Genomic DNA, 25,634 nt, shown 5'->3' with positions numbered 1-25,634 from the left:
GGTCAGTTCATCTAAAAATGCTGCAATTTTTACAGCTTGGACTTGTTGATGAGTCAGAACAGAAACTGCTGGAAGTGTGGCTGTAGGAGCAAAACCACTAAGAACAATAAAAATGGGAATCTGTGCCTAGATCCACACTGTTATACTGCCAAGAAAGCAGCACCTGGACTACCCAGGCCTCTACCCAGCTGCAATCGCTCCAGGGGACTGACTTCTAAGTTGCTTTTGTGACCAGTCACCCTGGCTCAGTCACTGACAAGGAAAGACAAAGTAGAGAATTGAGTAATACCAACAAAGAGCTGGTTCCTAAAGTTCCTATTCCTAGTTTGTGTTCATATAATGTTAAAATAAAAAATAATTTAAATGTGTTTGTACAGATAGAATTAAATCTGTAAAGCTTTGTAAAAAAACCCCCAAAAATAAGCAGGGGCTCTTCTAAACCAGTACCAATGTATTTAAACTGACAACTTCCCCTGCTTTTGACTTTATGTGTGATAAAGTTACAGTGATTGAAAAGCTGTCACCAAGCAGCCCAAAGGAAATTTTGATATCAGGAAAAGTTCTGCCTGAATAAAGAATAATAGAAGTCCATCAAGAGCTGAATTTTCAGCGGCCAGGACTGTCAATTACATTTAGTTGACAATGATAGAAGACGATAGACAGTGGTCAGTATCTCCCTGGATGCGGCCAATTGCCTTTCCAGAAAAAGACACTGGATTTTGGCTGGAGGAAGTGACTTGAACAAGACAGGCATCCATTTAAAAAAAGGCTCATTTTAAAGCTCTCATGAATTTCAGCTACTCTACTTTGTGTCAGTGAATACATGACAGGTTTCTAGTATAACATTGTGCTGCTAACTCCACTTAGAAAATTACAACTAAAAGCCCACGGCCGGGTGTCTGAGTCAGAAAAATATTTACTCCATTTTCAGGATAGATACAATTTAAGTTTTGTTCAAAAAGTTAGAAAGGACAAAGCTAGTTGGGACTTGCTGAAGAGCATCTCTGTAGTTGCCTACTAAATAGTGTCTGCACCATCAGATAGACATGAAGCTGTACAACCTCCAGAAAATAAAGAAGTAGGGCTCACGACTCTGGACCTCTGGAATTAAATACTCCTTACACAGAGCTGCAGGCTCTCTGCTGTTCATACCAATGTGCACATTCAGCGCAGAGCGGCCTCAGAGCTGCCAGGCTGCTTTTCCCAGCTATGACCCTCGGGTTAAGGATTTGTTTAAGAGATGCATTGCTGGACTTGTACCTCCCAACTGAGTTTCCACCAGATCTTTTATGTTGGTTTTACAATGTCATAAAGGGTCTAAGTCTGGGAAACTTCAATCTTTTCCAAAGAAAATAGATAGTAAAAAGCATTAGCCCAATTTTAAAGCTTTTAATTCTCTAGCTTAACAGATACATTAAACACATGCAGGCAAAAATACGTCTGTTTCCTGATCTAGGCCATAAACTACAGAATTTGAAGTACTTCATAAACAGTATTATCTGACAGTGCTGGGTGAAATCTCAGGCAGAATGATATAAATAACACAACACATGAAACTGAAACACTCCTTTGTCCTCATTCACCTAGAGACTACAGATCCATACAGCTGTCACTGCTGCAGAGCTGGGAGACCTTCCACTTACACGTGAGCTAAGCTTCTTACTTTCATTAAGACACAATCTGATAACCAGACCTTTTGAATTAGTTTGGAACAATGAGTAGTACAGGCTTAATAAAACCTTTAATCAAAGATGTTAATAACGTAACAGCATCTTATGCATATAGTTTCAAAAAGCTTTGCATGTCCTGTTTCATTTCTCGTGCTTTATGTTCAGTGTAGCACCACCTTGCATTTTGCAAATTAATATACAGGAAGTCTGTCTTTGTCTAGCAGAAATCTGTACAAACACTCACACAGAGAATAAACATACTGCCATTCAGTGCACTACAGATCTGTGTGTCTTTGAATATAGCCAAAAAAGTGAGTGTATCAACCTTGCTGGCAATTTCCCTACAACTGATACCGCTCTGTAAGCACACCAGTATGTTGTTGCACTGCTGTAAAGAATATTAGTTCCCTCTATCCCAGGGGAGCACTGTTTTTATCTTCTTCTAGAATTACATTTTTTCCCCTTTTCCTACCCACCTGTGTCCATGCTGACAGAGGGAAGCTGTCTTGGGAAGAATACATTTGCTGCAGTTGTCCTCCTGCAACAAGGCAGCAGAGACACAACTGCAGAGAGTCGCCATCTGCTTGCAGAAATCTGGGCAGTGCCACTGCTCTTCAAGCACCTGCAGTTCCACTGTTTTAAAAGCTGAGCTTCACTGCTAAAAAATGCACAGTTGGCCTTATTTACCCCAAATCCATGGTCAGCTCCACGACTGGCTGCAGCTGCTGGTTAAACAGATGCTGCCCAGGCCCATGTTGTTCCCTGCTCCCACTTTCCTCCAGAGGTCACAGCCCTCAGGTCTCCAAGCCTCTTGCACTCTCTACTACTTACAGCCAAGTGCAACTTGTAAATGCTTCCCAACCTCATTCTGTCAGAATTATCTGATGGGACCTAAAAAGGACTTTTAAATGTTGGATCATTTTGACAGAAAGGGATTACAGAGTAGGCATGCAGAGATGGGAGCAGAGAGCAGATAACCTCCAGCAGAAGCTGCTGACAGGAAGCTGAAGCCAGGCTGGGGCCAGTAACCTCTTCACCTTTGGGTTTTCTGCAACCAAAACAATTTGTCTTACTGCACCCTAAGGCTTTTCCTTGCTGAACCAAAACTATGTTTGGGAATTTGCCTATTCCCTGGCAGTGCAGGCAACCACAAAGCAGCAAGAGGAGGTCACCCCTAGGGAGAAGTGCAGTGGCAACAACAGGGATGGAGTGAGGTCTGACTTCTCTGCCAGCCCACACTGGCCCAGGCAGGGCCACTCAGAGCCCAGACCAGATGCAGATGCCCCAGACCCAGCCAGAGTGCTGACCTGCCCCCAGCACAGTCCTCTGACCGACTCTGCTCCTGGTAAAGACAAACTGTAGGTGATTTTTTTCCTCCCTAATATTTCCTACTGATGGATCTGTCCCTGCTTGCAACAAGAAGGTGGAGGAAGGAGCTTTTTTCAGCCAATAACTCCCTTTCAGTCAGTTTGGGTTTACCCCACTGTAAGCTCTATTTAGCATCAATGTAGACAGTTTAACATGCCAAGCTTAATTCTCAGCAGGGCAATCAACAGCCCCTAGTACTGCTTGCTGATTTTTCATTTATGAAAGGAAAGTGAGAAGCCAGCAGAAAAGCAATTCAAAAGTAAAAACACTTCACTTTTCCAGCTGCCAATAGCTCAGAACTACTTGCCTGTTGACTCTAAAGCAAGGGCAATAGTCTTCTATCACCACCTCACATTATTTTTCCAATAAACCATAGATATTCTTGTGACAGTAGTGACATTGACATAGCACAGTTATTTTAGAACTGCATAGTTCAATAACACCAAATCAAATTACAGATTTAATTTTCCTTCACAGACAGGATAGTTACCTGCTTGGCTTTCTCCTTCAAGGCAGTCAGCTGGGAGCTGTTAAAACCTGAGACAGCCCCAAGAAGTTCCACATTTTTGTCAAAAGTCCCTGGGTCCATGCACTCCAGTTCTTGAACTGACCAAAAGACATTTGCTTCTGCTAATTTAATTATTTCATTTGAAGAAGGAGCTCTGGTTCCCAGGCAATCTGAAAAAAGTCAAAAGAGTTTTCATCAAAGAGACAACAAACTAAATCAAAGCAATATTGATATTTAAGAGAGCAACAGACTATGAAAATTAACTACAGCTGATGTGATATTGATAAATTAATTATTTTGTAATTAAATAATTAAAAAAATATTTATATTGTTCACGTCCTGGATATAAAACCAGAATTTGCCTAATTTGCAAGACATTGGTTATTTTCTTTGTACTCCAAAGGCAGTGCATGCTAGACAAGAGCAGACATACATTTCAGAACAGTTACAATGCAAGATACCATAATAAAACGAAAATATGGATCTGTGCAATAAGAACAACCAGTATCTTGCAAGTTTCATTCAAGTCTAATTCTCTAAAGGCATCAAAACCCAGGCAAGAGCTTGTTCTGAGGTAAAGCCACCATTTGCTGGGAGCCTTGATTCAAAATAAGAGTGAAATGCAAATGTTTGGGATGACCCTGGTGGAAGTTCACCAAAAAGAGCTTCAGCTGAATAAACGCCACGTTCAAATAGCAAATTCAACTCAACAGGAAAGTAACAGACATGAGAGGTCCTTGCACTCTGAAATGCCCTGATAGAGATATGTCTTGTAAGACTTGCCTGACATTTAAACAAGGTGAAGAGAGGAGCTGGATGTGTCAGAGAAGCACGGTGCTTGTTCTTTATGTCAAGCCTGTTGTTAAAATGTCAGGATCTAGAGAGGGCTGTTCACTTACCACAGAACTGTTTGGACAGACAAACTGCCTTTAAAGATCTTATTTACAGTCAGCTTCCAGCCCTATGCATTATCCAACCAGACAGTTTCCATTGTGTGTTTTAACAAATCCTAGTCTTTGTTGGCATAATCTACCTCTAATGTTGATGGAAAGCAGAAATTAGAATCCTAATGTGGTTGTTTACTGCTCCCTCTCCTGTCACTAATTTAGGAAAACCTTATTAAATAATTATCTAAACCAAATAATCCCTACATGTCTTCAGATACGGTCATTACCAGTAAAAAGCATGGATTTCACAGATGCTGTGCCTCAGCTAAGCTCCCCCAGATAAATAAATTAAAGTGAGGATGTACAAAGTAGATTTGTACTTTGAAAGGAGGCAGAGGAGGGATTTATTTGCATCAAAGGAAGCTGCAGTAGTGGGTAGAACACTGAAAAGATTGAATCTGTTGAGCAAACGAAAATGCTGTTCAGCTTCCACTGTACCAGCTGATGTTCTGCTCTCCCTTTACCTCCCTCTTGTGAAGCTGCATTGTTTCCCTTTCCCCTGCTGCAGAAGGTCAGCTTTTCTCATGTAAATACTGCCCATCCAGACACAGTGCAGCTCCCTTCCCCAAGTCATGAAAACCTAAGACTTTGTGTCCTTGAAAAAAACCCATTGATTTTATTATTTTTAACACACCAGATACACTGGTGCGATTACACAGGGAAATACTAATTAGATTTTTGATGTGATGCCCCTTTGCTCTTCCTTTTGCTATACATGTAGTTTGATGAAAAACATATATACATATTATAGCATCTCAGTGCTTGTGGTGAGAAAGCTGAGTTCTTTCTCCAGCACTGCCACTGCTCTGTGGTAGCATCTCAGACACACAGCTCCCAAGTCTTGCTTTTCACGTTCCATCTTGCCTGAAGCACCTTAAAACCTTTGTTTTTAATCTTGATATAGATACAGATGTAAGAACTCTGTCACTGGTAATTGCTACTGTTATTAATATTAGCTCACAACTGTGAGAAATGCAAAATAGCATTGGTGGCATGAAAAGCATCAATGTCATTCTGGAGTAATTTTCGTAATACCCAATTTTTTAGTGATTTACAAATCAGTAATTAAACCTCATTCCTTATTGAAACCACTGTGTGAATTTGATGGAGCTGATGAGATTATGTTTGGTAACAGAAGTTCAGTACCATGTTTGGACTGCAGAAGCATTTCCTAGAGTAGCACAAACAATCCCTCAACTTCTCACCTCCCACACTTTCCCCCAGCTGAGCTCATGCACTCCAAGTGAAGACTGAGGAGCCTCCACAGCCTTAGAGCCAAGTTATCCTTTGACAAAGACCATCAGCTTTGCTGGCAGGTTTGTATTGGTCTTGCAATGCAGATGAGAGAGCTCTGCAATCGAACTGGACATGAGCTGGGGTGATTAGAGAAGTCTTTGGGATTCATGTAGATCCAAAGGCTTAAAAAAGCACACATAAGGACACAAGCAGACTGAAATACCTGCTGCTGAACCTTTGGTCCTGTGGCCCGTGTCTAAAGAAATATGGCTTATGATCTGCTGATTTACTTGTTGAAGGAAGAGTGAATTTCATGCATACAGGTGAACTAACACCCTGCTATTTCACCAGCTTGATCCTGCTTTTTTTAGAGCCTGATGATTGTGTAATGACTCCTCTGATCAAATTAGGTCATGTTTTGTTTCAGGCTATGAAAAAACACAAGTCTTAGAACTCCTTCCACCTCTCTCTGTCTATGAATACAGCATTGTAAGAGGCAAATTCATTCCCAGAGACACATAGTCATCATTCAGCGTTCCTGCTATACAAGCACTTGGATTTCCATCATGGCCCAGGGCTTGCTGAGAGCTTGAATCTCTATTCTGCTAGGCAGAAAACCAATGGGGGGATTTTCAAAGATAAAGGCAGACAATATCAAACTCCTTGAATTTGTTTGGGTCTAAATTCCCATTGGTGCTTTCAAAAGCTTTCCCCACAGCAGGATTGTTTTCCATGGCACAGGATGGTACAGCTTACAAATTCTGCCTGGGTGAATTTCAGATAAGAAAAGAATAGTTATTATAATAATCAAACATAGTCAAAGTATGTACCTTATAGAAAGAAAATGATCCATTCCTCACCAGAGATTCTAATAGATTCATTTGGTTGCTAATTAAAATACCTTTTAGACGATTACAAACTTTGTCCATTTGGACGGAAAAAACACAGTGCCACCACTGTCAGATTTAAGAACAGATCAGTCACCATATGCTCATGTCTGGCAAAGGATTAACTATGTGCAATCTTTTGGCACAAGGGTAACTTGTCACCTTCACAGGTTTTTAGTTCAAGGGGTTTCAATTAGATTACAAAGTAAAAATAAACAAAACATTAAAAATAAACAAACCCCTCTAATTCACATCATTCATCGTTTTCCTTTGTGCACTCAGAAACATTTCAGGAAATGCTTAATTATGCAATCCTGTAATAAAAGTGTTTCAGCAATTAGTCAGTGCATCATACAACTCTGATGAGCAGTAGAATGAAGACTCCCAACTGGTTTTTGCCAGAAGTCTTTAAGTTGCTCAATACTTCACTTTTATTGTCTGGCTTCTCAGAATGCATTCGATGACAAAGTGAGACAAAGTCTGTTTGAATTGCACCATCACAGCCCCAAATGGCAGCACTTTGAAGAGGCCCCAGGTGCAATACTGACCAGCTCTGCTGAGAGACAGGCGGATGCTGCCAGTGCTGTTGGAGACTGACTCGAACACAACTGATAGAAGAAGCTCTTCAGCTGAAGAAACTGGTCCAATTGTCTTTGCTATTTGTAAGATGATATCTGGGAACTTCAGAAGGAAAGAATAAGTAAGACTTCTCTCTCCCTTTCAAAACAAACCAATTTGTGGAGAAAGACTTGTGCAGCCCTTAGCAAAGCAGGGGTTAGTAACAGCTCAGCCTCGTCCCATTGTGCAGACGTTTCAGAAAAGAGTAATTGGCTGCTACTGAAAGGTCATCAGCACACGTTTGAGGGGGAAAATATTAGGAACAAAGCAAATTCTGAGTGATTCTCCCTCCTGTATGCCCTCTCAGCTTCTGGCAACACCTGAGCACTGCCTGATTGGCATCTGTGTCCAGACACTGCCAATGGAGGAGCAATGAGTTCCACCATTTTAATACGGGCTTTATCTTGCTTGTCTTAAATTTGCCAGGTAAGTATAAGAACTGAGGATAGGGACCCAATTAAATTATGAGAAATAACTTTGACCTGTTTGCCTTCTTAAAGCTTTTTTGACCTCTCTCCTCCACCCTGCCAGACACCTTACTTTCCTTTGAAGAGTCCTTACTTTCCTTTGAAGAGTCCTATTCTATCTGGTCAATTATAAGCATTATCTCCAGTGGAAAAGCTGCTGTGTTCACATATTTCTGCTGAAAAATGAATCTCTCATCCAGTATGGTTTACTCCTATGCATTAAAAAATTAAGATTATATGAACTAAAGAGGGCAAGGAAACTACAAAGTGCAATGCTGAGGCCATCAAATATCGTTACTTGTACTATGTTGGCCCCAGGGCAAAGGGCCACATGAGTAAATGCTAATTTGATCAGTATGATCCCATTAATAACAGGATAAGAAACACAACTTTTATGATTGGGGATGGAGTAAAGAGCACTGCAAGGTGTAAAGTACTAAAAATAAGTCTGTGTCACTATAAATGTCCTTTTTTTTTCCTATGTGACAATGTATAATTGTCATTGTACACATGCAAATAATTGCTTATAGTAACATTACTCTCAAGAAGAAATCTCATTTGATGGAATCAAGCATATGTGAAATATTAACACAAGGTTCCTTGACAAAAGAATTATTTACCTAGTTTAGCATTCAGGTTACATAATTTAGACTGCATTATGACATTCACAAATCCAAGTTCTAAAATACCTGTTACAAATTTTAAATTTTTAATAAAAGCATACCTTTTCAGCAAGGACATTTAATTCCTCTTTTGACAGCAGAGCTATGAATGGTCCAACATCTAATGTTGTTTCTGCTGTCCAGTTGTTTGAGGAGCTGAAAAAATATTTTGAAAAATTATATTAATAAAAAATGTTACAATAAAAGTAATACTAAAACTTCAGTGTTTTTATAATACTTTATCATACAGGAAACACAGACAGTTCTATGCCAATGTGATGATTGATTGTTACTAGCATCAGATTGTATTTTCTTATCTCTCTGGGCATAGGGCATCAGTGGAACTTGCAATATAATCAGAAAAACCCTTCAAATATGGTGGTGATGGAGCTCTCCCTCAATAGTCAAGTGTTCTTAGCATTACAGTGTTTGAACAAAGAGAAATCATTCTTTCTTTGAAAGAAAACTTACTATTTTCTGTCAGTTCATATTGCAATAGTAGTCTGCAAAATGGTTATCAAAAGAGAAGTAAAAACATCATCCAAATCTGACAAATGTTAGTCAGCCCATTTGGTGGGTGACTTAATAAAACACTTGGATAAGTAACTTTAAGCCTGACAGAGCCTACAGAAGAGGGTAGCAACTAATATGGTACTAGTTCTTGTTCCCACAAACAACTTCATTTGCTTTGTTGCTCCACTATGAGGACGTTAAAATATTTTCAAAATTAAATAATATAAAATAAAGTAAAATCTTATTTAGCACCATGTGCCACGATTCAATAAAACCGATCTGCATCAAGATCAATGCAGGGCTGGGATCTGGTGGAAAATACAGTTATCCTATCACAGAAAAATGCTGACTAGCAGGAGGCTGAACAGCATCTAACGTGATTAGGTGGATCAAGTGGCTGACTTTGGGGTGAAGGGGTGGTTAGAAACTGTGCATCCAGTCTCCCTTTTCAAATGCAGGTAGTTCTGAGGGACAATGCAAGAGAGAAACAGTCTATTCTTGTCAGACAGAGGATGGCTTTGTTCTTTGCCTGGCTGATACTGGTGAGGTTCCAGTCGCTCGCCTAATCTGAGACCTTAGTGACACCCAACAGGCTGCCAACTCTGCTGCTTCAGCTGCTTGAGCTTTATATCCCTCTTCTTCTCTGCTCTCTCCTATGGTGAGAGGTGCTTGCAGTCTTCTTTATTTGTCTTCTCACACCAGCACACCGAGTATCCCACTTCCATTTTCCCATTCTTTGCATTCCTGTGCCATTCTCTGCCTGTAACCCCCTTCTCTTGCCAGGCCAGCACGTCTATTTGCCTGCCCCCCTCAAACATTACACTTTCTCTCCTTTTCCTCTGGGACTTAAGTCATGCAGGGTGTCCCTGGGGTTGTATTTTGTTCCACAGTTATCACATTACACACAAGAACAGAAATGTCATTCTAGTGGACAAGGCCTCGAGCCTGGCCAGTGACAGAAGCTGCTTTGTGCTGTTTTCACTGCAGCTCATCTGGGCAAAGCAAATGCTTGGTATTTGCATGGTGTAACCACCAGCATGACCCAGGTGGTGTATCCAATACCTTACCCATATAACTGAAGGAGTTTGTATTTAATTTCAGTCTTCTGCTCATGGCTGAGCTCTTGGCAAAGTTTGAATTGATGTAGGGCTGCTGCCATTGCCTTCAGGGACATTCTGCCATGTAGAAAGGCTGCAGGTAAGTAGCAGATTAGATTTCCAAGGAGGTCAACATCATATTCATCAGCAATGGAGCTGTTCTGAAACAAGAAGCATTTGCCCTGTTGGCAGAGCTAACCTTGGCTCTTGCCCTGTATCACTCAGCTGCATCACAACTCATTTAAGCCCTAAGGAATAAAGACAAAACAGTTTGCACTGGCAACTTAATCTACAATTTCTGCTGAGACTGCCTTATATTTTTTGTTTTACCAATCCAGCTGGTGATATTTCATAAGCACTTCTCAGAGCTTTCCGTATTCTTTATTCCATACTGAATCACACAGAAAGAATGTGACCACCCAGCACCTGCAGAAGTGGTGCAGTTCTGTCTGGCAGCACAGCCCTCACCCGGCCCCTTGCAGCAGAGGGGCCCCAAGCTCTTGTTGTTAGAAGGCTGAGCTCTGAGGGGTTTCTCAAGCAGCTGCCAAAACACTGGGGATTATACAGCTGGTAGTGTGTAAGGACAGGAATAGCCACAGCTACATCAAAGAACTAGTTTCCCCTAAAAACTGGTGAGTGCTGCAGCTCCCAGACAGCAGAAGTCACTAAATCCTCCTGGTACCACCACCTCTCTCATGGAGCTCCCTGTGCCACAACAGCTCTGCTTGGACTGGCACTGCTTGGAGCCAGGGGAGCAGCTCAAGGTGCAGACTGGTCAGCTCCAGGCTGTCCTGGCCAGCAACGACAATTCATGAGAACACTTTGTAACATGCATGGAATCAAGGAAAATTGTTAAGGAAGGTTTCCTTAAGGAGCAAACAATAAAGTTGAACCAGTACATAAACCCCCCAAAGAATACAGATGGACAGGTGAAGAACTCGGGTAGGTGGTGACTCTCCCCACCTCCACGGTGTCTCCTCCTCTGCTGAGCCCTCCCAGCCATACCCACCAAGCACTCCTGCACTTTTTGCAGGACAGCATCCCTTTTGTGATGGCTTGGATTCAGAAGGTCCATTCCTGCCTTCCCCAGACGTTCAAGGAAAGGGACGCACAAAGGGCCTGTAACGTACTCCAGGTACTCAGAACTGCAGAAAGAATTCAAACAAACAGTCTCAGAATGCAAACCTGACCTTCATACACCCACAGCCATACCCATAAACATCTGTGATGACAGAAACATTTAGAGACAAGGCTGGACTTGAAAAATCATAAACCAGACAGCCCAGAAAAATTGCAATTATTCCTCACCTTACTTCAACATCCTTCTTCCAGTTCATCAGGACATGAACTGAACTCCAAAAAATGGCTAAGAATTATAAATAGCTGCAAGTGGATGAAAGAGCTCTGAGATGCTTTACCACCATATAAAACAAGACTGTCTACAGTTGAGAAACTTTTCCCCTTTCTCTGTTTCATTAGGAATAATTCTCTGATGAAGATGTGGTGGGTGGCCTAAGGACCACAAGCACTTTTAGAGTAGGTTTCCTTTTTATCAAAGTTCCAAAAATCCTGCCAAAGTAAACAAAATTATGCTGATCTCCACACAGAGTGGCAGACAACCTTTGCAAATAAAGCAACAGGCCACATCTGCACTTGCCTTGCCAGGGTCTGTAAACAACAGCACCAGTGACTTCTGATGGCCCTGAACAAGCAACATGCAATTGTTGCCAAATAAGTGGGTGCTGCAGTTTGTAGGAAGCTTTGCATTAAAGTCTTTCTATTACTACTTCATAGTTGTTAAATAGAATAGAGCCTTTTCAAACTGAATACTTTTCTTACTTTTTCAATTAAAAATTATTTCACAAAAAGAATGGTTCTCGGTCCCTTTTATCACCTTAGGCACATAGACAGAAAAAGAAAGGAAGGAATTAACAAGTTCTACAATTCAGGAGTTCTTATCAATATGCAAGGTTTTCTTCTAAGAAAGAAAGCTGTCACTGAGAAGTTTTGCTAACTTACACAAATGTCTTAAAACACACTGAAATGTTTTTAACCATACAGAGCAATATGCTTCAGCAGCACCCAGTGGTTTTGTCTTACATATCCACTCTCCAAAAAAACCCTAAACAAATAAGCAAACCTAAACGAAATAAGCCCACCTAAAGGGGAAAAAACCCCTCAATTGTGACAAAAATGTGCTGTACTAGACACAAAGTATGACCAACTTTCACTTGAGACAGACTTTGCCTACACACAGTGACCACTCTTGATAAATTACCATTTGTTTGATTCATCAGTTTTCTTAGGACTGAAGGGATTATTTAAAAAGTGCTTAGAAGTTAAGATGGACTAAGATATAACTCACGGAAGTGCCAGTAAGAGGAAGGGAGGAATAGATGCATTGGAGACTTTCCAAAACTTCCAAGCTAAACAATTAACCTAAAAGCAACAAAAATTTAGGATCTTAAACCTCTGTCAATTTTAAAGAAAGGAAAAAAAAAAAAAGGCTTGTTATTGCAGCATATAAATTAGCATCTATAAGACTGTGCATATTATCTTCAGAGAACATTTTTATCTGGCTTTTTTTAGTTTTCTTTTTGTAGACATCAGAGATGAAACATCCTCTATTTGGGAACATGAGACTGTTTGTATGTTTTCAAAACTTCTGTGTATTTCCAAACAGATTAGTCAGGAATTAACAAGTCAGAAGGGCTGTAGGAATTTCTTGCAATTTTTAAGTGACAAATGAAATTTTCAAACTGAAGTATGATAACAGACAAATTCACACATAAAAGATTTAAATAAAATATGCTAACAGACAAGCTGAGACATACAGGATTCTGAAAAAAAAACCAAACAAAAAACCAAAGACAAAACAGAATGAACCAAATTCTAATTTACCTAATTTGGATATTGGGTAGGATGTTTTTGTACATAAAGTCTTTTTTTTTGGTTTTACCTGATATGGAGAAAGCAGATGAAGATTAATTTCAAAGAATTTAAAATTGTTTAAAAATGTATCTGTGTCCATACTTTCAATGAGCTGACAAGTTACTCCTTTCACAAGCTGTCCTGTGCTGATAGGAAAAGAAAATGTCAATCTTTTGAATATTTAAGAAGGATCTAGTCCTTACTTCCCACGGCCCCATCCTAAAACAGTTTCTTCACCTCTCTTTCTCATTTCTTGTAATTAAAAGGCTCTTGAAAGTAAAAATGCAAAGAAATTGAAAAATATCAACTAAGCCTTAAAACACCCAAACCTCTGCAATGCTTTGATCCTGATTTTGGTTTTGAAGACCCTTTTTAGTGAGGGGGTGAATTATCCTGTGGTATCCAGGAATGAACAAACATAAAATAATACAAAACAACTACATATTGTTTACCTCAAAGTTGCTCTCATCATAAAACTAGTCTCTAAACCCCATTTCAAAAGAGATATAATCCATACCTTAGAAGGTCAACAGGATAGTTTTCCTTAGACAGTAATTCATACAGATACAAAGCCTGAAATTAAACCACCATAATTAAAGTTAACTTCCGTTAATCCACTTGTAAGACACAGTGACTACTGCAAGGTTTTTGTACTCTCAGCTCTCTTGTTTCCTCTAAAGGTACTTCTAGGGTCCAGTTTGAGCAACCACAAGGTTTGGCATCCAGTGCTGAATTTTTTTTTCACAAGACAAGACATCACTGAGTGGCATTATGGGATGTTGTTAAACCTGTACGTGGCCCACAGCCACTGAAAAACTTTGGGCTGAAGGGATGTCTGGAGATCATCTGATCCAACCTTTCATCTCTCTGGACAGAGTCAAAGATTTTTACATGGAAATGTCTAATATGCAGCACTGGAAAGAGAAAATTTACATGGCAGAAACCTGGGAACTTAAATTCAGCATATTAATGCTTCCTTTTACAGCATTGTCTCATAATGCTGCCTGGGTTCTAAATGCCCTTTGGTGTTTATGTTGAGATGTAATTGGGGCAGTTCCTTCCTGTTACCTGTGTTCCTTGAACACAAATACATTACACCACTTTTCTAATTCTTCCCTCACACTAAATTGCAGTGGATTGGGAACTGCATAATAATTTTTACCTGGCTGCTTCTTAGTTCTTTTTCTTTCAGCATTGAGGAATTATATCCAGTCTGCTTCCATAAACCAGAAAGAGAGACTTCTTTAAAGAAAGCTCCTTGTATATCTTTGACTGATGAAGAAAAATCTCCAGATGCAGCTATCTAAAAAGAGGAACACAGAAAGACATGGCATTTCAGAATTGATGCTTAGATTTACAGGATTTACTCTTCTTTCTACTCTGTGTAATATTTCTCTTAAGAGGATAAAGGAAAAACATGACAGTATTAAAAACAAAACAGAAATAAGCAAGAGAGAACCTTCAAAATGCACTTGGTGTTCAGAAAAAAAGCAGTAGAACCATTAACCCTTGAGCTGAAGGACACACCTTGGTTTAATTCATGCTCTATAGTTCTGGTTACTGTGCTCTTGTGCAGAGAGAATCTGCCACACACTCGAGTTTATAATCACCTTCCTGAGGATGCCTTGTTGCTGTGCAGGAGATAAGTCAGACAAGTACTGGGACATCGTGCCCCGAATAATCTGAGACAGCTCCCTGGGGTTCATGCTGTGGAGTGACTGGGTGCCAATTCCTGTCACCAAGGCGCCCATTTGGCTCACGTTATAAAATGATAAAACCTGCAGGGACAACAGCACAAGCAAACAGGAAGTTTTCTGGCTTGAGAACAGCAGATATATTTAAAAGCAAAAGTCAATAAATAAATCAAAACTATTCTTGTTAAATGCTTAATACATTTCTTGCCTGGGAATACCCTTTCTGTGTCGGTCCATGGAACAAATGTGTACAGTTTCTCAGAAGTTCCTTTTTCTGCAACTTCAGCCAGGACCTGATTCCTTGCATTAAAATATATTTGAATATACAACCTGGGATCTCTGACCATGCAAATTCTGCTTAGGGCAGTGACACAGACAAAATAATATATACAGCTGCCAAATCCAAATATTCACTCTCTTTTACTAGAGAATTACTTTGGGATGTACAATCTTGGATGCTTTTGATTTAAACATGTATTTCAGACCACTAACTAAATAGAATTCATGTATTAAACTTTTCAAAATTTACACTTATTGTTGAGAAAAAGCCATTTCACCTTTAAAAACAGAAGGTAGGAAAGCTGTTATCAGAGGTACCTTTTCATAAGAGAGGTATTTACTGGATAAAATCATAACTTGGCTCTTTGCCCACCCAGAGACTTGGTTTAATGTTGCAACAGCATTATGCACTGCTTCAGGTGACAGAGATTCCAGCTGACTTGAAGTTAGTCCAACCACAGCATCTGACAGAGATCCAAGGGTATCATTCAATGTCTGGTTTTGCATGGCAATGTTCAGGAGTTGAGATTTGAGCTAAATCAAACAAAAAGAGCAGATGGGAAATAAAAATTTGCCAAGAACCAATTTCCATTACCACCCGAAACATTAACTGGAATCTCTGGAATAGGCATTGGCAAATATTCACACACTTCATAAAATTTCAAAAATAGAACCACAGTTGTGAAAGGAATATGGAACAGGAATATGAAACAGAACGAGAAAAGAATGAGCACTCAAAATGGGTTTCTATTCTTTGCATGCTCAAGAACTGTTTTCCCTTATTTCTTAAGTCCCAGTAATTTTTCACTCATTTCTTTCCTTATTTAAGAAGAACATCCCTCCTCCTCTGTTTACAGGATTGCGTTAGGCAAGAGGAACAAGTGTTGTACCCACCTCATGAAGCTCGGCCTGGAAACCTCTCAGCTGATTGCATTTAATCATTTGATGAAGTAGAGCCCGGGCCACAGCTGCCTCCATCTGCTCCAGGTCATCATAAAAGCAAACCAATAAACCCAGCCTACAGAGCAGAAATACATTAGCTCCCTTCTGACATAAAAGGTGTCACTGTTGGGAAATGGAAACGCAGCTTGGTACCTTCTCCTTGTGATCACAGCTTGAGCCATTTCTGTTTGTCAAGAGTGCCTCAACCTGCAATTTTTAAAACTTAGCCTGTAACTGGGGTATGAGAACATGCACTGGCCTTTGTATTCAGCTGAATTCTGCCTCGATTGCTTGTGCTTGAAAATTTACCTGTCCTGGTTCCATTTGTCCATGGCTGGATTGTCCCAGTTAATGACTCCACTTCCCTTGACAGGATAATCTTGAAAATGATGGAGGGCTATTACTAAGTCTCTAGAAGTGGCTGGCTGGTTTGATTGGATGTTTTTGAAGTCTAAGTCCTGCTTGGATTGCACATGCAACACAACCCATTTGTGTTTCAGAGCAGACCCCAGAGCACAACATGGCCTCTTTATCATTTTAGGATTAAGCAAAGCCTGCTGTATTTCACATCAAACACAGGACTGGCCAATGGATGGAGGCCTGTCCAGTTCAACAGTGGTTTGGAGAAAGCACACTGAGGCTCACTGCCCAGTTGTGCCAGCACAGCAGTCTGCAAGGCAGGGTTGAACTGAGCTCATTTTCCTTCACAGTTCCCATGCTGTAATATTTAAGTCAACATTTCCATTAACCTCTGCAAAGTGCAACCACAGCCATAGTTTCTGGAGAGGAGGAGTCACACCACCATGGGGAAATGCCTCTTGTAGGTGTCCTTCTGGCTTAGACCTTGTGCTCATTTACTGCCTTTACCTGCAGCCCTGCAAAGAAAGAGCTCTGAATTGTGCACACTGTCTCTGGCCTTTGAGCTTTATAGTGATGGGGATGAACTGGTTTGTAGGAAGCCTGAGTCAATTCCCTGTCCCTGTAAACTCTCAGCCTTTGCTTTCATAACTTAGAACAAGAACCTCAAAGACATGGCCAAATATATATCAAGCTTTCCTGCTACAGTCCCTGGTTTTTAGCAGTTCAGTGAGGCAGGCACAGGCAGAGTCTGGGCAATAATCTCCAGATGTGAATCAAGTCAACAGTGGACAATGCTGCAGCACTACCACAAACTCAGTCAAATTCTACAGCACAGAAAGGCTTTTAGTTCCTCTAGTCCCTCAACAACAACCTGCCAGCGATATAACAAAACATTCCTTCAGCAGCACATCTGAATTCATGGGACATCATCAAACCAACACACAAATCAAAGAAACATCTCTAAGAGCATTTTTATAACAAATAATTACATTCTGATGCATTATTACATACCCACCAAGAGCTCTTCATCTCCTTTGGGATTTGCAGAAATGAATAACACTACTTCTTAAAAGTAAAAGTGCATTTAAATCAACAGTATGGTTAAAATGAGTAACATAAACTAAGTGTGTTGTAAAAATGGAATATATTAAAGATTATGGAGCATGACATTTCTCTCATCTGTGAGAATGTGGCAGCTCTTGTGAGTGACAAAATCATTTTTAAGATTTCTGACATTGAAATTTAGAGCGTGGGCATAACTCTTCTCCCGCTTACTCCTCCGACAATGAGCAATGCCTCATGGAAGTCAGCGAGCTGCACTGCAGTAATGACAGGAGCTCTGAAGCCATAAAGCATATTCTCCATTAGTTTAAAGCTCCAAGGTATCCCCCAAGGAGACTACAAATAATTTCACACAGCATTGTCTTGGGACTAAATACATCCATTGATATGACAGTGTAAATGTAAATGTGGAGTGCAGAGCTTTCTCACACTTGCTGCGTATTTATGAGTAACAGCAGTTTATTTTGGTTTTTTATTATTGCTAAAGTTACTTCAGTGCAGATTTGACAGCCCTGAAAATTCAATTTCCTGCTCACACACCTAACATTCAAGCATATTTAGGCGTGGCTCATCCCTACCCTGCAGGACAAAGAGGACAGACAGCAGGGCAGGCTTTACACCACTTCACTATGTGGCTTCTCTGGTGACACCCATGTCCTCAAAACCCACTTGCAGTCCTGGCTGGCAGGAGTTGAGATTTCCTCCTTCAGTCCTAACTGTAACATGATTTCCACCAAACACCTCCATGTTCTATGATTCAAGCAGCCAAGATAACCCATGCTCTGCTGTCCCAGTTTATTTTATTGTTCCACAATGTGGTGGAGCTCTGCCTGGGTCCCCCAGATACTGCTGCAGACTTCCTACGAATGCTACAGGCATCTCTTCACTCTGGAGCAGGAGACAAAGCATTAGCTAATTAGGCACACCTCCAAAAATTCATAAAGTAGCAATTCTTCACTGTTGCTAAACAGAGCTGGATTTCAGCCTAGATTTTTCTGCTGGAATGAAAAAGCTGTGCCACATTATCAATTTCCATTTTCTCCTTACTTATTCATTCCATCCATACACAGCCATAAAAGAAAAAGCAAAGCAGGCTTGCCTGTAGATAGTTGAAATGTTCCTCATATCAAATCCTGACGAGTTTATCCTTTTCAGGAGGGCCTGTGCAAGCTCTGGTGTGATATCATACACCGTGTCCAACTGCTTTGTTGCATTGTCGTAGCTAATGAACAGTCTGATCTGACCAGCACAAACAAAACCATCATCAGCTCTGTGAAACAACAACAGCCTATAAAGTATGTGTCTGACACTAAATTAATTGACCCTATTCATGTTATAGAGAAAGGAAGAAATTTTGGATAAAACAGTATTTCTGAAGGCAAAGCTGAGTGAGTGATTCGAGTGATTCTCTGCCAAAATGTCATATAATTTGAGGGTCTTCTATCATTGGTCCCTTTCAGTAGAAGTCACAGAAGTCTGATACAGATAAATAATTACATATTAATGACAGGCAATTTAAAATTAAAAATATAGAAGAATTTTGTAAAGAATACGTTTATATTTTCCCTCTATATTTTCTCTTTAATTAATGAAAATGCATAAAGTTATTTTTCATGTTTAAATTTGCATTTGTGTTCATATTGTTTGTAGCTGACATCCAATCACACTTTGTTACTTACTTCATTGAGACTAATTTTCAGGATTTCTTCTAATGGGAGATGGACCATGTATCTTCCCAAAATCCATAAGCTTTCTGCACTGACCCAAGAAGTTGATTCATTGAACTCTGTTTTGTACAAATAAATACTCACTACAATGTTAAGAAAGTAATTACTTTTCAAATACATTGTACCTAATATATTGTTATTGGTAAATAATAAAAAAAATCTGCAAATCAGAAAAATCCTTAGCAGAGAGAGTCAGGTTCCCTCCATTTGCTACATTTTAGCACCACACTTTTATGAGCCCATAAATTTTTTAATGAAATGAAATAGTGTTTCAAATGTCTCAAATTTTCTCATATAAAAACAATGAATGTTTTATGTTGTTGAAATAGAGAATGGATAAAGTGTGGGACAGGAAAAATTTACCCAAAAGTATTAAATATGGAGCAGTATTTTTTAAATTCCCTTTTCCTAATCAACTGCATTATTTAAGAACATCAGGAAGGCATGACACTTTATGTATCTTATATATTATTATTGATGATGCCATTTATTTTGGCAATATGCAATAGCAATAATGGAGAAAATGAAAAACTGTTCAAATACCTACATGGAAATATGTTGACAAAAATACAAAACACTGCATAACAGTTAAAAAATGCCATTCATTTAGTAACATTCTCCCAAGGATTGAAAACGAAATCAAGATCCAAACATCCCTGAGAAAAAATATATTTATGGACTCCATGGGTACCCTGAGCCACAAAGACCGTTTTCTCCAGAGTGTTGTGATTTGGATGGCTCAGTGTGTGACACCTCTGATCACATTCCTTGGCAGTGCTGATACTCACACAACTCTGCTAAATAAAATCATCAGAGCACTTGGAAGAGTTTCCAGCGTCGGGAAAAAACCAGCCTGTATCTATCAGAAGCTGAAGGACTCCATTAAGTGATTTTTTTGAAAACACAGATCTAAGCTCCTTAACTGAGACAAGATGATGCTCCCAGCAGACTCGTCAGGCCTGTGGTTTTTAAAGTGATATTACCTCCCATTACCCAGAATATTACAGGAGCTGAAAGACCTGACAAGAGAGCTAAAGACAAACCAGCACAATTTAACGATGCTGACTGTGGCCTTTAGCAGAACAGACTTGCACTTACCAGCCATGGCAGCTGTGATCCCCAAAAACTGATCCCTATCCCAGGTGGTCCCAGTGCTACCCACATATAAAGTGAATAAATCACCCTCCTGCAGGACTCTTCCTGCACTCTGCTGTGGCCTGGGCACTGCAGATGAACATGAGGGAGCTTTAGACTTCCAGTCTGAGTGTGCCTGCCCAGGGCTGATGGTTCACACTGCCACAACCAGCTGGGAATCAGCCCCTGCTCGATGCCCTGGGAGTGGAGTCACCACATCTACGCTGCTTTCAGCATGGGAAGCAGCAGCCAGGAGGAAAAAGAGGCACAGCAATTCCCAGTCCCTCCCAAGCTGGGTGATCTTCCTTAAATCAAGGGTTCACCAATGCTTCAGACACAACCCAAGATGATGCTGAGGGATTTTCCCAGGACTGCTGAGTAGCACCAGGCAAGTTCTGCATCTTTGCTTCCCCAGCAATGCACTGGCACTAACATCACCTCACAGCAGCAGCATGAACCTCCTCTTCACAACTTATTACTCTGATATTTTGAAATGGCAGGAGACACAGGAGGCAGATTTAGCTCCACTGAAGCAAGTGGGCATTTTGCCTTTAATTTCTAGGGAAAGAGGAAGAACACACACATATAAAAGTCTAAAATGCTCCCAGGACAGCTGTGTTGGGATGTTCAGTGAAACCCAGGCACCGGCTCTGATGGTTCAGTGCCCTGCACAGCCCCCTTGTGGAGCCCATCCTGCCTGTCCCAGCTGTGGAACAGCTGTTTAAGGCACATTAACCAGGCAAACAGATGTGGGAAAATGCATCCAATCAGGATTAATTAACTTCAGTTTTATCTTGTCCCTTTGCTGATCGAGTCAGTGCCATGTGCTTCTACAACATCCTGCATTTTTTTAAACAGTGCAGTGGATAATGTATCCTGAGCCAGAGCTGTTTTTCTCCTCTGAACAGGAGTTCAGAAGGGAACAACACACTTTGGCAGAGCACCTGGCCACTGTATCCTATTTCAGACTTAGTAAGTACAGAGAGAAAAGACTGGCATACGAGAAAAAGACTTTGTGTATAGCTCTGTGCAGAACAGAGGAAGAGTCCATTGGTTGGACTTGATCCGGGAGGTCTTTTCCAGCCTTAACAATAGCATGATTCTATCCTATAAGCGCAAGCATCATTGGAGAACTATTTGTCATGAGTAACAAACACATTATATTTACTGTGTTCTGGAGAAAAGGTATTCCAAACAGCTACTCTTAAACAGACCTCTGTTAAACTAGGCAAACAATTCAATACAGTGAACAGGCCTTTTGCTGAGTGCTTTTCTCTTATGATAAGCAAGAAAAAACCACTGTAACATACCACTCATGTTGTAAGACTTCTGTAGAATCTGCTTCATCCAGCCATACAGAGCTCTCTGAGTGCTTGCTGAGGTTCTGTCATAGAGGTCCTTGAATAATGATGATCTAAGTGATACAAGGGCATTTTAGTTCACTAGTGAGTTAACTATTCATTTTTTTAATGACTCACATGGACAAATGATTTTAGAAACAGCGACACATAAGCAGAAAGCTGTGTCTGGAAAACAGACTGAGACCATATAGCAACCTCTTTTTAAAGAGCCAGCAAATCCAACATAGTGTCTGAAAAATAAATGGCTTACAAGTTTCTGAAAGCATCCTCCAGCAGAAGGTTTGGGAGGCTTCCAATAACATCAGGGTGGAGATAGTTCACTGCTGACATACTCAGAACCTGGCTCAGGATATCCACACAGTCCAGAGCACTCAGAGCCAGGAAGCATTTATCCAGTGTTACAAGGAACAAGGTCCTGTTTACTCCTGGGCTTTGAAAAATTCTCTCTCTAGTCTTGTCCCAGTCAAGAATAATATTTCCCACTTCCTGCAAGCAACAAAGTGTTAAAGTAGTATCTCTGATTAATTCAATATATTGTTCATTTTGAGGCCTGACAGAGAGCACTCTACACAGAACATGATGCTATTCTCATGAAAAACAGCTGCAAACTATTGGTTGTTTGCATTACTTCAGATCATTCCTTTCTTTTTTTACAAAACTACAATGAAACCCAAATAAAAGGATCCAAAAGGCTGATTAACAAAATTACTAATTTCACCTTCTTTAGCCATCTTGGCTCTCTTCCCAGCCACTGAAAAGAAGACACTCCCTGAGAATTACTGGCCCTACCTACCTTAGATGTTACTGTAGGAGGGTGAACTCTTCTCTGGAGAAGAGTTTCTCTCTACTGATTACAGTGAAAACCCAAACGACTGACTTGGACTTGCAGCAACTTTGAGACAATAAGAATTAAATGAAGTTAAGTCTAACCTAAGAGGAGAGGGAGTTTTGGAATGCAATCCAAGCCAGGTAAGGAACTGCAGGGCCTGCACTGCGAGCCCCCCAGTCTGTCCCTTTCTGTTTATCTAAATGGACGGTTTATCCACTGACAGCAGCTTTTCCTTTTCCAAAGTGTAAAGTCACTTACAAGATGCTCCTTTTTGCTGTGGAAGAGGTACTTCATTGCAGTTTGGAACTGCTGCTGATCAAGCTGTTGCAATTCAGACAGTAGTTGCCTGGGCTGGTATAAAAGGTTCTTCAGGTAACTTTTTATGGACATCTGAAGTATAGAAAAATATGTGTAATATACATAAAACTCATACTATTGTACTAGGGGCATCTTTTACTCCCTGAAAATCTCTGCTCAAGGAGAACTAAGTGCTTAGCTCTGTACTGTCTGTGCTGTCAATGATCAAAATAACTATTCTCCACACAAACTGAAAACAAAAATAATCTAAATGCATTCTGAAAGACAGTAATTTTCAAATCCTATTCTTGGCTTCGTGAACAAGTCCTCTCGAGGGAGCTTTTTAGCAAAGATGCCTCAGTTTCTCACTTCATAAAACAAGAGTAATAAAGCTTTTCTGCTTCACACAGCAGAGCTGTGAAAAGGAAACTTCTAAAGAGCTACAAAAAAACGAAAAAAAAAATCAGGTACCATGTGCATATTATTACTTTAAAAAGGGAAGGAATTGTGCAATTAAATGGGAGGAAAAGTCTGTACCAAGTCACAAGCCAAAAATATTCTCTTTCTCATCAAGCTGCACTACCACTTAACAATCTCATGCCTGTTTTGAAAAATTTAAGGGAAATGATAACATTGGAACAGAAATAAATGTAAGGCTCATTAGCATCAGACTGGAGTAAAATCCCTTCTAATTCCTGACAGAATTATTTCAGAATTGGTTTGCAATTTGAGTTGCAATTGTTCTTTACTGCCTTTGCTTAACTTGCATTGCCACCACCAAATATTAACACAGTTCCTTCTTCCCTGGGGGTTCAGCCTGCTGAGAGCCTCAGGCTGCCAATAAACCTGACAAAGGGAAGGGGCAGTGGCAGGAAAATAGAGGTGAGGATGAGCTGTGACAGCGACATGGAGCTTGGGACAGGGTTCAAGCACTGTGGAGCTTCTGGGAATGCCTGAGGCTCAGGGATGGCACAGTTGACACTTCCCTGTTTCAGTGTGCAGGGATGAGGGAGGGGCTCAGGTTTGATGAGCTGGGTACAGCTCCACTTAAAGCAGCTCATCACGAATCCTCAGCAGCAGGAGGAACAACAACTCCTTCCTGCATCACTTCCACAGCCATAATTTACAAAAACAGCTTTCAAAGGAGCTTTAAAAGATGGAGACATTTTGTAGGATGCTCTGGAGCCTCTCATTCCACAAGGAGCAGTGTGAACTACAGCCAGTCAAAACCTGTCATTTTCTGGGGAAGCAGCATTTATATACACTCAACTCAGAAATAATGAGCCTGAAAACTCCTAATTCCTGCTTCCCATCAGAGGAAAAACAAAAAAGATCATTATTATTATTTCTGCCTTGCATTCTCCTGCAATCTTAGGGGGAAAAGACAACCTATGCCTATTTCCTGTTTAGTTGCCACACTACAGATGTGTCAATTACCTCCATCATTGGCCACCTAGCTTTGGCTACAGAGGTAGGCTGGTTTTTTAAATTCATTTTCAAATAAAAGTTTTCATGCATCTTAAATGTCACAAACCTGGAGGCTGCTAAGAGTAAACATAACTTCCTGAGCATGAAAATATGCCATGACTTTTGTAAGCATGTCTGCTGTCCAGACATCAGAGCTGTAACAGAAAACAGGACCAAAAATGACCGTAAAACAATATAACAAGTTAAATAGCAGATTACCAAAGTAAAGAAGAAAAAGGGAAACAAACAGTTCTGCTAACACCATACTCACAAAAGTATTCTGGTTTTTGCCTAACCAGAGTAAAAGTTGATCTATTTAACGCAACGAAAACACATAGTTCAATGGGGAATGGAATTAATTAGTTATGTTTCTTTCCATCTGATTCCACAACCACCCACAATAATCTCAGTTTTCCAAGGTGTTGCCATTAGTACCATCTCCAGGCACGTGCTTCTGGGCACCCCATTATGCCTGTTCTGATCTGCTTGCAGAAAGTACAGGGAGTAACTGCTGCCCTTCCCTCAGCACAGCCATTAATTTCACTGTCTTCTTTACACAGCCACTGATTTTCTCAAAACATGGAGTGGAATGGCCTTTGAGGCTTATACTGCTCTTTCAAATTTAGACAAAATTAGCAAATAGTTCAAAAGTCACCAGGAGCTGGAGGATGGGGGATGGAGTGGGACTGAAAGAAGGAAGTGGACAGAAAGCTGGAACTGCACCTAATTTCCTTAAGAAGCCATTTGGACACATGTGAGCAAAGTTATTTATCAAAACTTCTGCAAATTGAAGTATATATTCTCAGCCTCATTCTATTTTTTTTTCTTTTTCATGACAAACAGGTCTTTCCCTGTTAATAGGAAATATCCTCCCAGGAGACCTAAATCCAGGTAATCGTATGTGCCAATTTCATTCTATCCATAAAGTTCCAGTTTCTGTGGAAATGAAACAGATCATATCTGAAGTGCAAGATAATACCGAAAAATCAAGATAGTGAGAGTAATTCATTACCTTTGACAATTAAGTACATCTAGGAGAGCTGCACATGAAAAATGGAACATAAATAGTTATGGTGAGACACTGAGTTTTAATTCATTTTAGAAGTGTTAAGAGGGAACAACTCTGTACATTACCATTCAGATATTTCCCAGCTATTACTTCCTCCTAAGGAAAAATTACGAATATATGTAATAAATTATTATTTTTAGATTATAATATAAAATGTTAGTAGAGAGATCAAATAAAAATACTCACCACAGCTTTGAGTAACAATGGAGGCAAATCTGTAAAAGATTATCCCGTTACTAGATGTTAATTTAATGTTTTATCATTCAATTGTATTACACAAAAATACATTTATTGTATGTAGTGAATATAAATACATATATAATTTATTTGCAAACATTTAATGCAGTTTTGATTACATTTATTTGCAGAAAAACAGTGGGGAGAAAAAAGGCTGTTAAATAATAATCAGTCTTGGTGAAATTCTTTGCTGGCATAGCTCCATGAAATCAAGAGAGCAGAGACCACTAAACAGCACCTAATTTATTACACACAGCTTTTTCCACCCCACA

At 40.1% G+C, this 25,634-nt stretch overlaps 1 protein-coding gene across 4 annotated transcripts in view; it reads right to left on the bottom strand.

Annotated features, from left to right (window-relative positions):
* The window catches only part of OTOA (otoancorin), a 41,516-nt gene that overhangs the window by 12,851 nt on the left and 3,031 nt on the right, over positions 1–25,634 (bottom strand). For 3 of the 4 annotated variants that reach the window (XM_042037425.1, XM_042037426.1, XM_042037428.1), the window contains 21 exons: positions 25,312–25,340; positions 25,191–25,221; positions 25,069–25,096; positions 24,124–24,211; positions 22,551–22,682; positions 21,714–21,949; positions 21,413–21,516; positions 18,921–19,027; positions 18,341–18,480; positions 15,772–15,895; positions 15,196–15,411; positions 14,515–14,682; positions 14,067–14,207; positions 13,422–13,477; positions 12,933–13,050; positions 12,339–12,412; positions 10,983–11,118; positions 9,944–10,134; positions 8,426–8,519; positions 7,165–7,297; positions 3,529–3,716 (listed from right to left, as the gene is read on the bottom strand). In XM_042037425.1, the coding sequence (XP_041893359.1) occupies positions 3,529–3,716; positions 7,165–7,297; positions 8,426–8,519; positions 9,944–10,134; positions 10,983–11,118; positions 12,339–12,412; positions 12,933–13,050; positions 13,422–13,477; positions 14,067–14,207; positions 14,515–14,682; positions 15,196–15,411; positions 15,772–15,895; positions 18,341–18,480; positions 18,921–19,027; positions 21,413–21,516; positions 21,714–21,949; positions 22,551–22,682; positions 24,124–24,211; positions 25,069–25,096; positions 25,191–25,221; positions 25,312–25,340 (2,534 nt within the window). The remainder of the gene's footprint in view (positions 1–3,528; positions 3,717–7,164; positions 7,298–8,425; positions 8,520–9,943; positions 10,135–10,982; positions 11,119–12,338; positions 12,413–12,932; positions 13,051–13,421; positions 13,478–14,066; positions 14,208–14,514; positions 14,683–15,195; positions 15,412–15,771; positions 15,896–18,340; positions 18,481–18,920; positions 19,028–21,412; positions 21,517–21,713; positions 21,950–22,550; positions 22,683–24,123; positions 24,212–25,068; positions 25,097–25,190; positions 25,222–25,311; positions 25,341–25,634) is intronic. The other variant, XM_042037427.1, reaches the window with a different exon arrangement.

This window comes from Corvus kubaryi, unplaced genomic scaffold (genome assembly GCF_017639235.1).
Source record: "Corvus kubaryi isolate FWS band 111438036 unplaced genomic scaffold, C.kubaryi_AGA036_p1.0 37387, whole genome shotgun sequence".
In the NCBI taxonomy this organism is placed as follows: domain Eukaryota; kingdom Metazoa; phylum Chordata; class Aves; order Passeriformes; family Corvidae; genus Corvus; species Corvus kubaryi.
The sequence above is the reverse complement of the archived record's forward strand: the minus strand, read 5'-3'. Positions and strand labels throughout refer to the sequence as shown.